General features: G+C 40.6%; 1 protein-coding gene across 4 annotated transcripts in view; it reads right to left on the minus strand.

The window, feature by feature from the left end:
* Positions 1-665: 665 nt before the first annotated feature.
* Positions 666-17,452, minus strand: part of ABCG5 (ATP binding cassette subfamily G member 5) — a 35,615-nt gene continuing 18,828 nt past the window's right edge. The window contains exons 11-13 of one of the 4 annotated variants that reach the window (XR_014326646.1): positions 13,241-13,426; positions 3,376-3,480; positions 666-2,104 (exon numbers count right to left, since the gene is read on the minus strand). Coding sequence is in view for 2 of the 4 variants with exons in the window: in XM_082851789.1 (XP_082707915.1) it covers positions 2,380-2,573; positions 3,376-3,488; positions 13,241-13,426 (493 nt within the window). In the remaining 2 variants the exon portion in view is untranslated. Of the gene's footprint in view, positions 2,574-3,375; positions 3,489-13,240; positions 13,427-17,452 lie in introns of all 4 variants that reach the window. The other 3 variants (XM_082851790.1, XM_082851789.1, XR_014326647.1) reach the window with 3 other exon arrangements.

The raw sequence follows: 17,452 nt of genomic DNA on the forward strand, positions 1-17,452 counted from the left end.
CTGCATTTTTCATCAGCACCTCTGGTGATTCTGGCATACTTACTTTGAGTATAACTTTTTGAAGAATAGGCAAATTTAAGGAAATAGTCTATCAACAAGCAGGCCAAGACTGCATGAGTTAGTAATAACTAAGATCATTTCCAAGGTGGAATAGCTTTTAAGAAGCTTTCAGACTCCTGGAGACTTGTGTATCTGCTAGCCAAGTTCAGTTGGAGTAAGCATAATTGCTGTCATTAAACAGGAAAGTAATTTATTCTCTGTTCTTCCATTTCCACTATAAAATATGTTGACTCTAATATGCCATGCACCCAGCTTCAAATAAGCACACTTACTAACCTCAAGAACACCAAGATTGATGAGTGGTATCCAAGTGGATAGCAAACTACCTGGTTATTGTAGTGAAATACGACTTCCTAAACTAGTTACAATGCATGTGGTTCCAGCACTCTGGAAAACAATTTCACCATGTCTACAAGGAACTGCAGTCTTAGGAGCAGACAGGCACCCTGCTTGAGTGCTGTGGAGAAAGAGCTCCCTTTAAATCAACAGGGAACGTTTTGATCTCAGAAGTTTCACTGACTTGGTGGGAATAGGAATTTTTATTATATATTTTGATTTTCTTATACATCACTGTCCTTTTTTTTTTTTTGCGGTACGCGGGCCTCTCACTGTTGTGGCCTCTCCCGTTGCGGAGCACGGGCTCCGAACGCGCAGGCTCAGTGGCCATGGCTCACGGGCCCAGCCGCTCCGCGGCATGTGGGATCTTCCCAGACCGGGGCACGAACCCGTGTCCCCTGCATCGGCAGGCGGACTCTCAACCACTGCGCCACCAGGGAAGCCCCACTGTCCATTTTTGACTGAGACAAACTGTCACATGTTGAAAGTCATTGTGTTTTTCTAAGATTACGGTATCACTAACATTTAATAGCTTGAAGTCACGTGCTATGTCAATTTTCCAAGTGTTTCTGAGCTAGAATGAAATTCATCTGCATATGAATAGTAGAAAGTGTTTCCACTTACATTGTACACCCATATCTTTAGTAAGTTGAAATCAGTGATTTCAAAAGAGGTTCCTGTGGGACTCTCTTTGAACTACTTTAATAGATTATCATCTCCAGAATTGTCTATAACTGATGTGACATATATAATCTGTAAGACATTATGTAACTATTATACCATAATCATCAGTGTCAAAGACCTTTTATAAAAATTGACAATACTATTCTGGTACTTTACCAATGTCTGCAGATCCTTAAATACTGTTCTAAGAAATAGGATTTTACTGTGGTTTCCTTAATGAAATGATCTTTCCCACTATAATGTGAGATCTTTCAAATACTATAATTTATCATTCATTACACGTTAGGTCACAGTAACTGAACAAGTTCATGTATTATCTAAGATATTCTCACTCAAAGTTACCATGGTAACATGAAGACAGTTTCACTTCAGACTTGTACATGAATTACTTGGAGATCAGAAAGATCATTTAGTCCAAAACCCACTTTTAATAATCTATATACATAATTTAATCCCTAAAAATATATATTTATCAGCATTCTTTCTCTTTACAATTCAAGAACATGAATTCCTAGTGTGTGATTCTGTTCTTAGTGTAAATGTTGTGTCAATTGAGCATCTTTTCTATGTGGACTTTAAATAACAGCTGCTCTCCCACCTTAAAAATGTCATTTCTCAGTGCGTATACTTTAGTAACATTTACTTTTAATTTTATAAGTAAACTAAGCAGAAAGTGAAAACTAGCAAACTAATCTTTTTGTCTAGTGTGCTGTTCTCAGTTCAGCCCACTTCTGCCATTTTTCATTTTAACCATCAGTAAAATGAGTGGATGCTCTGTGTCAGGGGTCTTTATCCAACGTCTGTCCAACATCCTCTCCATGTGATCAGTTAACTTATGTAGACATGTGCACGTAAATAGGGTTTTTAAATGAAAATGAAAGCATTCTTACCTAATTCTGCGTGATGCTTTGCTTCAATCAAACCACAACTTTTTCTCTTACTTACAATCAGTCAAATGTTTTCTTTTTTACCAAAGCCTTTATCAAATGTAAGCATAAGCTTTAACTGACCTATTTTTCTGTGTCTAGAACAAAGAAAACAAATAGTCACATTAGTCTCCCATAACTTTATGAATTATTATGAACATCTTTGGACCAGCTCAGTCACAATTTCCAAATACCACATGTCCCTCCTGGAATAGCATTCAAGGCCTGCATGGATCCAAGGGGCACAGGGAGTCTTAATGGTTAAAAGTCTTACGAGGTACTACTAAGAATCACGTGACATTCTTATTTCAGACGTTCAAAGCAGTCATGTACATCTAGGAGCTTAAGTTCCATTTCGCAGCAATGTTCTTTACTATCTGCTAATGAGATAATCCCTGATTTTAAAAACAATTATTCCTAGGATGACAAGAACTGGGATAAATGAATACAAAATCAGAAAGTTGGCTGTGAATCTGGACGTTGCACCTGGGCAGGTTCTCTCAATGAACTGAATTCCTTGACTGAAGGCACACATTGGATTAGTTGACATAGAACCATTTGAGTTGCCTGCCAGGGAAAAGATTGACAATGTCAAATATGGTACTTGCAAGGTAATTTAATCAACACGTATTTATCAGATGCCCACTAAATGCTCAGCAGTCTGCTAAGTACTCTTCTTCATGAAGATACAGGAAATTTTAGAGAGCCCAGAATTCATTATTAGATGAAGCAATAGTGAGTGTTGGGGGCCTTGAAGATGGAAATGGGCTTGTTTACATTTTGGGTGTATATTCAGTACCATAGTACTAATAAAAATTATGATCACTTAGCACTGAATATCCCAAGGTTACTAATGTTATCACCTAAAGATAGATAAAACGACTACTAAATTCTGCCCTGTTCTTTAGGTGTCTTCACAGAGTGGCCTGGGATTTCCAATGGCCAGGAGGGCCTTGCTGTGCTCCCACTGCCCTCTTGTGGGATTAGGGAACAGATTTTTGCCAAAAATGGCTTCACTCAGCTACATACTCTGTACATTTGGGGGAAGAAGAAGCCACCGCAGCCTGCTTCAACCTGTTCAGTAGGTATAGGAACTGATCCATCCAGAATATACTAGAGTTTACCTCAGTATACATTAAGTCTATCATTTTCTAGAAACATCGGAGTGCCCTTAAGCTACTGACCTTTGACAAGTGACTAACTTGACTACTGCTTATTATTTTCAAAATCAGAGAAAATGTTAGACTCTTCAAAACAAAGTTTTAAATCTCTTTTACAATATAGCATTTACTTAAAAAATACATTTCCCTCAAGGAATTGTTTTTTTCAAACTAATATGTAAAAATAAATTCCAAAATTGAGTACTTACCACAAGTGAAATTCTGGCCATAGAACTCATTGACTACAAGAATCTCACAGCAATATTTTTGGAATGTAAAATAACTGAAGATTTTAAAAGGAAGGGGCATTTCTTCTGTGTTTCTTAAGAAAAAGCAAAAAGAAAGAAAGATGAACTTCAATAGGCTCTGGTAGCAGTCCTACCAAATGAAAAGAAAGGCAACCCTTATGTTTCCCAACAGGAATATACATAGTTTCTCATCTCTCATTATAAAAATATGTTCACTAGAAAAACTTCAAACTACACTGAGAAGTATAAAGAAATACCACTGCCCAGAAATAACTATTGTTAACATTTTGGTGATATATGTAATGTGTATTTATAACATTTTACATAAATGGAATTAAACTCCTCATCCTCTTTCCTAACCTGCTTTTTCAAACAAACGTATGCCGCAGACATCCTTTCAAGTCAGTAAGCATAACACACCATCATTTTTAATCACAACTTGGTGATCCATTATAGTAGGAACCTTAATTTAACACACCCCTAATGATGGATTGGTGTCTAATTTTATTGGTAAGCACCATTGATATAAAAGAAAACAAATAACACACCACATTAGAGGAGGATGTTTGTGATTAAACAGATTTGAGGTGCTAATGTATGAAGTGAGAACTAAACTATAATACAAGGGGAAAAGGATGGTGAGAAAAGCAGACATTCGTTGTGAAACCTGTTTCAGGAGAAACTTCATGCTGACCCTGTGGCCTTCTTAGTTCACTCAATAGCTTTTATCAACCAACAAATATGTATTACATTCTTTCTATTTGCGAGGCACTAGTTCTAGGTGCTTACGGAATTCGAAAGAAGTATCCTACCCCTAAAGACTCAATGTAGTTGGGAGACATAAACTATACATTCTCAAGGCTATAAAAATACAGTAGTGAACAATTTGTGCTTAGAAAGTACAGAAAACCAGTACTACATGTCCGTGACATTCTTGTATTTAGTATTTATGGTTTCACCAAGTGATCCCCAAACTCCATGACTTTCAGTTATTGGCAATTTTCTGAGGCACAAAATTGAATTAGCCACATTGAGAGGCTGCTAACTGGAAAGGACAGATCGGAGTCTGGGGAGGATGTAGGGGCAGAGGAAGGACACTCCAGGAAGGCAGAATGGTATGAGCACAGGCATGTGGGACTGGATGGACTAGAAAGGCAGAGGATCCGAAGTGGGAGCGGTGGGAGGTGAGTTTGGAATGGTAGCCATGAACCGGCTACTTCAGGGCCTTGCAGGCAGTTGACATTGAAGGACCATGATAAAAGTCACATTGCAATCAATGATTTAAGAAAATTAAAGTGGCACCAGCAAGTAGGATGGACCAGAATAAGAGTAGAGTAGGAACAGCAAAAAACAGAGCAGGCTACAGCAGAAGTTCAAGGATGAGATGACAAAGGCTTGTAAGAGGATGATGGCCATGAGAAGATGGCTGCCCAGATGGCTAGAGTGTGAGGTGGGAACCATGTGTCTTCATCTTGTACCATACCACACAAGGCAAACTCAAAAGCTCCACGTGCATCTGTGATTTGACATCAGAGAAGAAAACCGTGATTTGGTGACTGATCCAGTGTGTAGGCAGTCCAAGAAGAGAGAATAGTCATTCATTTATTCACTCAGTCCAAATATTTTTGGCAAACCTAATTGGTTAAAGGCCTTGGGCCAGCCACTGAGAAGAGCTATAATGATGAATGAAACACAGCTGCTGCCCTCAAGAGGCTGACTGCAACTGAGCAGCATGTGATGGGCTGTGAGACCCAACAAAGGGGGCTTTCAGAGAGAGCTCGCCCTGCCAAGGGAACAACAGCCAGGCTTTGTGCAGGCGGCAGAGGGGGGACAAATGGATCTGTGAAAGACACAGGAGGAGAGCTAGGCTGTGTCACAGCAATCCTTGCAGTACATCCAAGAGGGAGGAACCACAGATCTAAATTTACTGATGTGGGACCATCTACATTATATTGTTAAAAGGGGGGAAAAGCATGCATACCTTACTCCTTCACAATAGTATGAGCTCATTTTAATTAAAGATTATATAAAAGTCTAGCAAAATACACAACAAAATTTAACTCTGGGTTGTGATACTTCAGGTAACTTTTACTTAACTTCATTATACATTTCTGTATTGTATACATTTCTGTATTGTGTGCATTTCTCCTCCTAAGAACTTGCATTATTTTGTAAGCAGAAAGAACAACAAAGCTATTTCCACTTGTGTTTAAAGGAAGAGACAGCCAAAAGTGCACATGTTGCAGGCACTCAGTCAGGAAAGATGATGACTTGAGGGAAAATACATAAACTCAATGACTAGGAGGTTGATGTGGGGCCTTCAGGAGCGCAGTTTCACCCCAGTGATGGAGCAGAACCCAGGTGAAGCCTTGGGATGTTGAGATCTTGCAAAGAACCCAACAGCATTTTGATAATGTTGGTCACTGCCCGCCTCTCAAGAATAATCAATCCCCTTTCCTATAAACCAAATACGTGAAATAGTGCCAGACTGATTGGAGCACATGTTTCAAATATGAAAGAGGAGATGCTGCTGAAGATTGGGTCTGTAATTTGCTGGCATGATCCCATGCCATTGGGGTGATCTTATCTGTGCATTTTTCATAGATGCTAACAAGCCAATTAAGCAACATAGACAAATACAATGTAATGGTGTCACTGTAAAAAAATATCCTCCCTGACTGTTCAAAACGAACTCACTTGGCTTTATAATAACTCACTACAGTTCATGAAGTGTTTCCACGTTGCTGATCTCATTCCAGTCTCATGATCCCTTGAGGCAGGTGGGGCTGAGATCATTATCTCCATTTTATAAATGAGGAAACTAATTTAGGTAGAAAAGTAACTTGCCAATGGTCACTTGGCAACTAAGTGGTAAGAGAAAGACTCTGACTCCAGGGTCGGTGCTGTCTCCAGGGAGCCTCCCCGGAGAGTGTTCACAGCGTGTGATCAGAACAAAGTCAAGTCTGAGCTTAGTTTTCTTAACTGAACGTGGATTGCTCTGAGAGTTAATTAAACAAATATGATTACATAAAATAGCTGCTCAATAGCTTTTTTCTTTGATTTTTTAAAACATCTTTATTGGAGTATAATTGCTTTACAATGGTGGGTTAGTTTCTGCTGTATAACAAAGTGTACAGCTATACATGTACATATAACCCCATATCTCCTCCCTCTTGCGTCTCCCTCCCACCCCTCTAGGTGGTCACAAAGGATCCAGCTGATTGCCCTGTGCTATGCAGCTGCTTCCCACTAGCTATCTGTTTTACATTTGGTAGTGTATATATGTCCATGCCACTCTCTCACTTCGTCCCAGCTTACCCTTCCCCCTCCCCATGTCCTCAAGTCCATTCTCTAGTAGGTCTGCATCTTTATTCCCATCCTGCGCCTAGGTTCTTCATGACCTTTTTTTAGATTCCATATATATGTGTTAACATACGGTATTTGTTTTTCTCTTTCTGACTTACTTCACTCTGTATGACAAGACTCTAGGTCCATCCACCTCACTACAAATAACTCATTTTCGTTTCTTTTTATGGCTGAGTAATACTCCATTGTATATATGTGCCACATCTTTATCCATTCATCTGTCGACGGACACTTAGGTTGCTTCCATGTCCTGGCTATTGTAAATAGAGCTGCAATGAACATTGTGGTACATGACTCTTTTTGAATTATGGTTTTCTCAGGGTGTATGCCCAGTAGTGGGATTGCTGGGTCCTATGGTAATTCTATTTTTAGTTTTTTAAGGAACCTCCATACAGTTCTCCATAGTGATTGTATAAATTTATATTCTCACCAACAGTGCAAGAGGGTTCCCTTTTCTCCACACCCTCTCCTGCATTTATTGTTTGTAGATTTTTTGATGGTGGCCATTCTGACTGGTGTGAGGTGATACCTCATTATAGTTTTGATTTGCATTTCTCTAATGATTAGTGATGTTGAGTACCCTTTCATGTGTTTATTGGCAATCTATATATCTTTGGAGAAATGTCTAGGTCTTTTGCCCATTTTTGGATTGGTTTGTTTGTTTTTTTGATATTGAGCTGCATGAGCTGCTTGTAAAATTTGGAGATTAATCCTTTGTCCGTTGATTCATTTGCAAATATTTTCTCTCATTCTGAGGGTTGTCTTTTCGTCTTGTTTATGGTTTCCTTTGCTGTGCAAAGGCTTTTAAGTTTCTTTAGGTCCCATTTGTTTATTTTTGTTTTTATTTCCATTCTCTAGGAGGTGGGTCAAAAAGGATCTTGCTGAGGGCTTCCCTGGTGGCGCAGTGGTTGAGAGTCCGCCTGCCAATGCAGGGGACGCGGGTTCGTGCCCTGGTCCGGGAGGATCCCACATGCTACGGAGCAGCTGGGCCCGTGAGCCATGGCCGCTGAGCCTGCTTGTCCGGAGCCTGTGCTCCGCAACGGGAGAGGCCACAACAGTGAGAGGCCCGTGTACCGCAAAAAAAAAAAAAAAAGATCTTGCTCGGATTTATGTCATAGAGTGTTCTGCCTATGTTTTCCTCTAAGAGTTTGATAGCGTCTGGCCTTACATTTAAGTCTTTAATCCACTTTGAGTTTATTTTTGTGTATGGTGTTAGGGAGTGTTCTAATTTCATTCTTTTACATGGAGCTGTCCAGTTTCCCAGCAGCACTTATTGAAGAGGCTGTCTTTTCTGCATTGTATATTCTTGCCTCCTTTATCAAAAATAAGGTGACCATATGTGCGTGGGTTTATCTCTGGGCTTTCTATCCTGTTCCATTGAGATATATATATATATTTTCCACCAGTACCATACTGTCTTGATTACTGTAGCTTTGTACTATAGTCTGAAGTCCAGGATCCTGATTCCTCCAGCTCCGTTTTTTTCCCTCAAGACTGCTTTGGCTATTCGGGGTCTTTTCTGTTTCCATACAAATTATGAATTTTTTTATTCTAGTTCTGTGAAAAATGCCACTGGCAATTTGATAGGGATTTCATTGAATCTGTAGATTGCTTTGGGTAGTATAGTCATTTTCACAATATTGATTCTTTCAATCCAAAAACATGGTATATCTCTCCCTCTGTTGGTATCATCTTTAATTTCTTTCATCAGTGTCTTATAGTTTTCTGCATACAGGTCTTTTGTCTCCTTAGGTAGGTTTATTCCTAGGTATTTTATTCTTTCCGTTGCAGCAGTAAATGGGACTGTTTCCTTAAATTCTCTTTCAGATATTTCATCATTAGTGTATAGGAATGCAAGAGATTTCTGTGCATTAATTTTGTATCCTGCAACTTTACCAAACTCATTGATTAGCTCTAGTAGTTTTCTGGTAGCATCTTTAGGATTCTCTATGTATAGTATCATGTCATCTGCAAACAGTGACAGTTTTATTTCTTCTTTTCCTATTTGGATTCCTTTTATTTCCTTTTCTTCTCTGATTGCTGTGGCTAAAACTTCCAAAACTATATTGAATAATAGTGGTGAGAGTGGACAACCTTGTCTTGTTCCTGATCTTAGAGGAAATGGTTTCAGTTTTTCACCATTGAGAACTATGTTGGCTGTGGGTTTGTCAAATATGGCCTTTATTATGTTGAGGTAAGTTCCCTCTATGCCTACTTTCTGGAGGGTTTTTATCATAGATGGGTGTTGAATTTTGTCAAAAGCTTTTTCTGCATCTATTGAGATGATGGGTTTTTCTCCTTCAGTTTGTCAATATGGTTTATCACATTGATTGATTTGTGTATATTGAAGAATCCTTGCATTCCTGTGATAAACCCCACTTGATCATGGTGTATGATCCTTTTAATGTGCTGTTGGAGTCTGTTTGCTAGTATTTTGTTGAGAATTTTTGCATCTTTGTTCATCTATGTGATATTGGCCTGTAGTTTTCTTTCTTTGTGACACCTTTGTCTGGTTTTGGTATCAGGGTGATGGTGGCCTCGTAGAATGAGTTTGGGAGTGTTCCTCCTTCTGCCACATTTTGTCAGAGTTTGAGAAGGATAGGTGTTAGCTCTTCTCTAAATGTTTGATAAAATTCGCCTGTGAAGCCATCTGGTCCTGGGCTTTTGTTTGTTGGAAGATTTTTAATCACAGTTTCGATTTCAGTGCTTGTGATTGGTCTGTTTATATTTTCTATTTCTTCCTGGTTCAGTCTCGGGAGGTTGTGCTTTTCTAAGAATTTGTCCATTTCTTCCAGGTTGTCCATTTTATTGGCATAGAGTTGCTTGTAGTAATCTCTCATGATCCTTTGTATTTCTGCAGTGTCAGGTGTTACTTCTCCTTTTTCATTTCTAATTCTGTTGATTTCAGTCTTCTCCCTTTTTTTCTTGATGAGTCTGGCTAATGGTTTATCAATTTTGTTTATCTTCTCAAAGAACCAGCTTTTAGTTTTATTGATCTTTGCTATCGTTTCCTTCATTTCTTTTTCATTTATTTCTTATCTGATCTTTATGATTTCTTTCCTTCTGCTAACCTTGGGGTTTTCTTGTTCTTCTTTCTCTAATTGCTTTAGTTGTAAGGTTAGGTTGTTTATTTGAGAGTTTCTTATTTCTTGAGGTAGGATTGTATTGCTATCAACTTCCCTCTTAGAACTGCTTTTGCTGCATTCCCGTAGGTTTTGGGTCATCGTGTTTTCATTGTCATTTGTTTCTAGGTATTTTTTGATTTCCTCTTTGATTTCTTCAGTAATCTCTTGGCTATTTAGTAGCGTATTGTTTAGCCTCCATATGTTTGTATTTTTTACAGTTTTTTTCCCGTAATTGATATCTAGTCTCATAGCGTTGTGGCCGGAAAAGATACTTGATACAATTTCAAATTTCTTAAATTTACCAAGACTTGATTTGTGACCCAAGATATGATGTATCCTGGAGAATGTTCCATGAGCACTTGAGGAGAAAGTGTATTCTGTTGTTTTTGGATGTAATGTCCTATAAATATCAATTAAGTCCATCTTGTTTAATGTATCATTTAAAGCTTGTGTTTCCTTATTTATTTTCATTTTGGATGATCTGTCCATTGGTGAAAGTGGGGTGTTAAAGTCCCCTACTATGATTGTGTTACTGTCAATTTCTCCTTTTATGGCTGTTAGCATTTGCCTTATTTACTGAGGTGCTCCTATGTTGGGTGCGTAAATATTTACAATTGTTATATCTTCTTCTTGGATTGATGCCTTGATCATTATGTAGTGTCCTTCGTTGTCTCTTGTAATAGTCTTTATTTTAAAGTCTATTTTGTCTGATATGAGAATTGCTACTCCAGCTTTCTTCTGATTTCCATTTGTATGGAATATCTTTTTCCATCCCCTCACTTTCAGTCTGTATGTGTCCCTAGGTCTGAAGTGCATCTCTTGTAGACAGCATATATACGGGTCTTGTTTTTGTATCCATTCGGCCAGTCTGTGTCTTTTGGTGGGAGCATTTAATCCATTTACATTTAAGGTAGTTATTTATATGTATGTTCCTTTTACCATTTTCTTAATTGTTTTGGGTTTGTTATTGGAAGTCTTTTCCTTCTCTTGTGTTTCCTGCATAGAGAAGTTCCTTTAGCATTTGTTGTAGAGCTGGTTTGGTGGTGCTGAATTCTCTTAGCTTTTGCTTGTCTGTGAAGGTTTTAATCTCTCCATTGAATCTGAGTGAGATCCTTGCTGGGTAGAGTATTCTGGGTTGTAGGTTTTTCCCTTTCATCACTTTATATATGTCCTGCCACTCCCTTTTGGCTTTCAGAGTTTCTGCTGAAAGATCAGCTGTTAACCTTATGGGGATTCCCTTGTATGTTATTTGTTGCTTCTCCCTTGCTGCTTTTAATATGCTTTCTTTGTATTTAATTTTTGACAGTTTGATTAATATTTGTCTTGGTGTGCTTCTCCATGGATTTATCCTGTATGGGACTCTCTGCACTTCCTGGACTTGACTATTTCCTTTCCCATATTAGGGAAGTTTTCAACTATAATCTCTTCAAATATTTTCTCAGTCCCTTTCTTTTTCTCTTCTTCTTCTGGAACCCCTATAATTCGAATGTTGGTGCGTCTAATGTTGTCCCAGAGGTCCCTGAGACTGTCCTCAGTTCTTTTCATTGTTTTTTCTTTATTCTGCTCTGCGGTAGTTATTTCCACTATTTTATCTTCCAGGTCACTTATCCGTTCTTCTGCCTCAGTTATTCTGCTATTGATTCCTTCTTGAGAATTTTTAATTTCATTTATTGTGTTGTTCACCATTGTTTGTTCGCTCTTTAGTTCTTCTAGGTCCTTGTTAAACGTTTCTTATATTTTCTCCATTCTATTTCCAAGACTTTGGATCATCTTTACTATCATTACTCTGAATTCTTTTTCAGGTAGACTGCCTATTTCCTCTTCATTTGTTCGGTCTGGTGGGTTTTTACCTTGCTCCTTCATCTGCTGTATGTTTCTCTGTCTTCTCATTTTGCTTAACTTACTGTGTTTGGGGTCTCCTTTTCACAGGCTGCAGGCTGCAGCTTTGTAGTTCCCGTTGTTTTTGGTGTCTGTCCCCAGTGACTAAGGTTGGTTCAGTGGGTTGTGTAGGCTTCCTGGTGGAGGGGACTGATGCCTGTGTTCTGGTGGATGAGGATCGTCTTTCTGGTGGGCAGGAACGTGTCCAGTGGTGTGTTTTGGGGTGTCTGTGACATTATCATGATTTTAGGCAGCCTCTCTGCTAAAGGGTGGGGCTGTATTCCTGTCTTGCTAGTTGTTTGGCATAGGGTATCCAAAACTGTAGCTTGCTGGTTGTTGAGTGGAGCTGGGTCTTAGCACTGAGATGGAGATCTCTGAGAGAGTTTTCACCGTTTGACATTACGTGGAGCCGGGAGGTCTCTGGTGGACCAGTGTCCTGAACTCGGCTCTCCCACCTCAGAGGCACAGGCCTGACACCTGGCCAGAGCACCAAGACCCTGTCAGCCACATGGCCAGGTACATGGGAAGTTCCTTGCCTTTTGGGAAGTCTGAGGTCTCCTGCCAGCATTCAGTAGGTGTTCTGTAGGAGTTGTTCCACATGTAGATGTATTTCTGATGTATTTGTGGGGAGGAGGGTGATCTCCACGTCTTACTCCTCTGCCATCTTGAAGGTCTCCGGGCCCTTTTCTTTGATTTTTAAGTCAAAGAAACAGAGCTGTCTTCACATTTTCTCAGGGACCCATAGTTTACTTACTGGATCCCACTCACATCACCCACCTGAAACCACTTTCACCCTTCTAAAATTTTCTGCCCTTCCTGCTACTTTAAAAAAATATACAATATGTATGTATGTGTACATATATTTTTTCTTGGTTATAAAGTAATGCTTGTCCATTATAGAAAATTCACAAAATATAGGAAAATACCGAGAAAATTAAAATAAGTATCACCCAGAGATAACTACTGTTTACATTTGGTGTGTGTCCTTCTAGTCCTGATGCTTTCTTGAGCAGGCTTTTATCCTGCAGCCTCTTTTCTTATCTGACTATTCTTACTTTCTTAAAGTAACTGAGAATTGAGAGCTGGAATAGAAACTCAACAGTGCCAGGGAAGAAATGAACCAAATGCATGCTACTTAGCCTGTAATAGGCTGTGAGTATTTCTGGAGGACAGCTTGGTTTTCCTCCTCTTGATATAATGGCTTATGACATGTGATAACATGCTTCAATCATCATTTCCTGATTCTCATTCTGAAGACGTTTTATTGAACAAATAATGAACAGTTCAAAGTCTAAGCAATACTGACTAGGAAGCACTATAAATACTCTGGACTGTAAGGTGATAGAGTATCACAGTATCACACAGCGCTTCTCTGTAACGCCTTATAATAATCATTATGAGGTGATCATTAACATCAAATCATACCAGTCTAAATCATTTGAATTATCAGATCTTACCTCAGGAATCCAGAGCCCACAAGCACACCAGCAATGCAGAGCAGGGCCACCATGCTGTTGACCACATTTGGGTTTTGGACCACACCAAGTAGCACAAGAGTTAGAAATTCACCAATTAAGTGGGGGGCCAAGATAGCAGCAGAGAAATATCCAAATCTTGCAGCCTCAGGGTATAAGGCCAGAGTCCTAGAAAAACATAAGGTCTTTAGTTCCTCTCCAAGGGTTATCATTTAAGAAAAATTCCGCACTTGACTTCTGTGGATAAATCCATGGTGGTTAAGTGGGTGGGGAGAGTCTGCAGGGCAGGCCAAACTCCCCTTTGAAAGGCCTTTTCGGAACAGGGCCAACATTTGAGGCCATTTAGTCCCTCAAATTGTTTCTGTTGGCCCCAAGTCAATGGAGCCACCTTTTCCTTTTTACAGCCCCTCAGCTCTCACAGAAAAATACTAATACTCAGAGGATGGTCACAACCAACTGCAGTAAGTAGGGCTGAACTGTCCAGGCTTCTCCATAAGCAACCACATTCTGCCTGGCTGGCACTGCTCCCACCCTAGCTAGCCTACTACCCTAATGCTAAGGACTCACCCAACCTGCTTCTCAGCCCCTCCTTCCCTGAACCTCATCCTTGTTACATGGGGTTACTGCCAGCGTGAAAACCCTTCACTGCTTTCATCCTCCAATGGATTAGCCCTCCCCAGGCCTGTTCCATTCCATTCTTGTCTTTTATTTTACCAACCCCTTCCACTGATTTGACCTTCATGTTCTTGTAAACCAGCTACTCTATATCCATGCCCCTTAACCTCTTACATTCCTTTCACCAAATAACATTTCCCTGGTGATAGCACGTCCTCAACAACCCTTAGACATGGCTACTCTTTCTTCCATTTGTAGAGTAAGTAAGAGAAGTTGGCATGTCTTACCCTCACCCCTCCCTACCACTCTTCAAGGCCATCTGCCTTTCCTCCTATACAAATCAGGAAGTTGGCTTATACTACTAATTCTCTGCCTCAAGGCAGTCCTCTGTGACTTTTAAGACATTTTCTCACCTTTGATGATTTTGTAGCTTTTAGACCAGGGTCAGTTTTGCACTCCTGTCCACCATCATTATCCTCAAGGTTTTTAACCTTCATAATCCATCAACACCAGTGCCTCCTAATTAGGTCACCCAATCAATTCCAGTGGCTCCACCCACCTAATCTTGATCCCTCATTATGTCTGGGATTTAAATGTTACCTGTTACTCAAAACTGTTCCATGTCCAAGATTTCACATTCTGAAAATGCCCCTTCTGATCATGGCCTCCTCCCGTCTCCCATTTCCGCAAAGCCCTCAATGCCTCAGACCCTCATCCCTTCTGCTATTCTTTGCCTTACCAATTCCCCACCTGGGGACCTTGCTCTCTCAATTAAGCTGTGCTAATTGGATCCATTCTGCCACTTTGCCTCAGCTGATTCCTGGACCCCTAATTCTTCCTCATTGCTTATTGGGTTCCAATGTCATGTCCCATCATGGCTAATAAAAACTTCTACTTTAAACTACGCTCTCTTCCCAGGGAATTTCAAACTCTCTCCCCAGTGCTCAGCAGATGGATTTACCTCCCATTTTGTGAATTTCTATCTTTATCTTCCCTACTTTGCATCTCCTCTCTTTCTCCCTGTCTCTATCTCTTACCCCATCTTTGCCAAGCTTTATCCTGTCTACTTGCATCCTTGGTACTATGTTAATCTGATTTTCCTATTTCTGCCTTGGTCTAATCTGGAAACTTGATCTGCGAATTACCCAATTTTTCTGTAGTTTCATCTACTCTCAATCTAATGGTTTTCCCTAATGGTCTTACTTACCGTATTGTAAAATAACCACTCCTTGAGTCTGGTGACCTTTTAAGCAACTGCCCCCTCTTTATCCTCTCCTGTACCACCAAGCTTCTCAAACAGCACCTGCTTCTCCCATCTCACTCCTTGTTCCCTGGTAAACCTGACTGGCACCCCCACCACTCTACTGAACCTCTTTTATGGAAGAGCACCAGTGACCTCCTAAACCTATGCCTCACCTCCTTGAACCTATGCAGTACTGAACGGGTTCACTACACCTTCGTGAAACTCCCTCCTCTCTTGCCTTCTCTGACACTGCCCGATCCTGCTTCTCTTTCCACCACTCTAACCACCTCTCTGCCTCTCTCGCCGGATTGCTTCCCTCTTCCCACCCTCTGAATGTGCCTCTTAAGATATCACCCTCAGACCGCTTCCTCCCTGACACTCTCGCCTATAGAATCCATTCCCAGGCCTCTCCTCTCACTCGTCTTGCCTTTTCTTTCTACACCAACCTATTGTGCCTCAGATTGACATCTCCTCTTGGGTGTCCTGTAGCATCCCAGATGCAATATATTCAAAACCAAATCCATTCTCTTTCCTCGCAAACTTGATAAGGATACTGTCCCCTTCCCATCCTCCCAGGCTGAAAACTCAGGCATCTCCATGACTCTCTTTACCCCCCAGCAAATCCATTCCATTTCTAAGTCCGTTCGATTCTACTTTCCCAGCATCTCAAAGTGAAACCCCCTTTCTGTTGCCACTGCTGCTCTCTTCACCAGAGCCTCTGCCTTTCCCAGACTGTTACCAAGGCTCCTCACTGGGCTGTTCAGCCTCTCTGCCCTAACTCTTCAGTCTGAGACGAAAGTGATGCCAGCCTCACCCGCCAGAGTCCAACACAGATGGGTCACTCCCTGGGGATCAAAATCCTCTACTATGTACCGGTATCTAATCCACTTCAGCCCCTTAGCCTGGCATTCAGCACCTCACCTACCAGGCTCCAAGGCTGTCAGTCATATTTTCCATTATTCCTTCCAATCCTCCTTTCCCCATGGCACAACTGAACTTTTTCTCTGGAAAGGTCTTGTGTGTTTTTGCTTCTGAACCTATGCTCCTTCTCTTTCTTCCCCTGAAACGCCCTTGCTCCTTTTCCATCTATTCAAATGTTGCTCATCTCTCAAGTTCTCCTTTATAAAGCCTCCAAGAGTCCCTCTCCCCATCCAGCCAAATGGACCCTTGGTCTCCTTTGTAATTCACTGTGATAATGCATGTGAGATGGGGAAGAGACATTCCCCATCGGGGCCTCAGCTTCCTCGTCTTCAAACAAGGATAATTAATAATGCCACCTTTATAGAATGGTGCCAAGGATTACATGAACTGATACATTTAAACCTTTTAGTGCCTGACATAAAAGCAAGTGCTCACGTGTGTCAGCCGTCTTTGTTATCATATTCCTCAGCACTGTGTTTGTGCTTCTTTATAATATTAATCTTACACTTTCTTGAATTAAAGTCATCTGGAGATTTATGTCCACAATCCATCATCTGAAATACTTTAGGGCCAGATGTGTTTTGGAATGTGGCAATTTACAGATTTGGGAAAGACTTCATTCACACTGTGTAGATGATACTTGCTGTAGTGGGGTCTGGGACTCCACCTGTAACATATCTACTAAACAGGAATGTTGCTGTGGGAAAAGTACAATGAACCTCACGTTGGTTCAGATCGGATTTTGCTACTGAGTGAGTTCAAGTCTGATGTGCTGCTAAGAGTCAGAAGACCCTCCGGCTTTCAGGGCCGTCTCAGTTCAGAACTGCAAGCTTGAGGGCAGCCCCTTCAGTTTACTCCCCTTTAAATCTGCAGCTGCACCTGGCACTGTGCCTGGCACCTAGTAGGCATTCAACAAACTTTTCTATCATTGAATCAAAGTATTTGCTACATTGCTAACAGCTGTGCTGCCACCACTAGAAATGATTATGCTTTTGTCAAAAAGAGTCATGACAATACTGAACCTAGTTTAAAACCGCCCTGTTTTCTAAAATCGTACAGAACTCTTTCTCATGGGCAGTTTTACAAATATCATATGGTCTTCAAAATCAGTGCTTTGCGAATTCTAAAGTGCATATAAATCACCTGGGGGATCATGTAAAATGTGGAATCCAATTCAGCAGGGCTGGGCATGAGATTTTGCAGGTTAAACAAGCCCCAAGGTAACACTGACACCGTGCTTCGTGGGCCACATTGAGGAGCAAGGTTCTAAATTAACAAGGTTCTCAATTTCCAACCAACCTTGGCTTACTCAAAAAACGGTCACTTAAAAAAAATCTGCTCCTGGATCATTTCGCCTAAACTAGACGGGCCTGTGGTTTATGTACATCACAGATCAGAGATTCAGCATGTTCCTG

Source organism: Leucopleurus acutus (genome assembly GCF_964270905.1).
Source record: "Leucopleurus acutus genome assembly, chromosome: 12".
Classification (NCBI taxonomy): domain Eukaryota; kingdom Metazoa; phylum Chordata; class Mammalia; order Artiodactyla; family Delphinidae; genus Leucopleurus; species Leucopleurus acutus.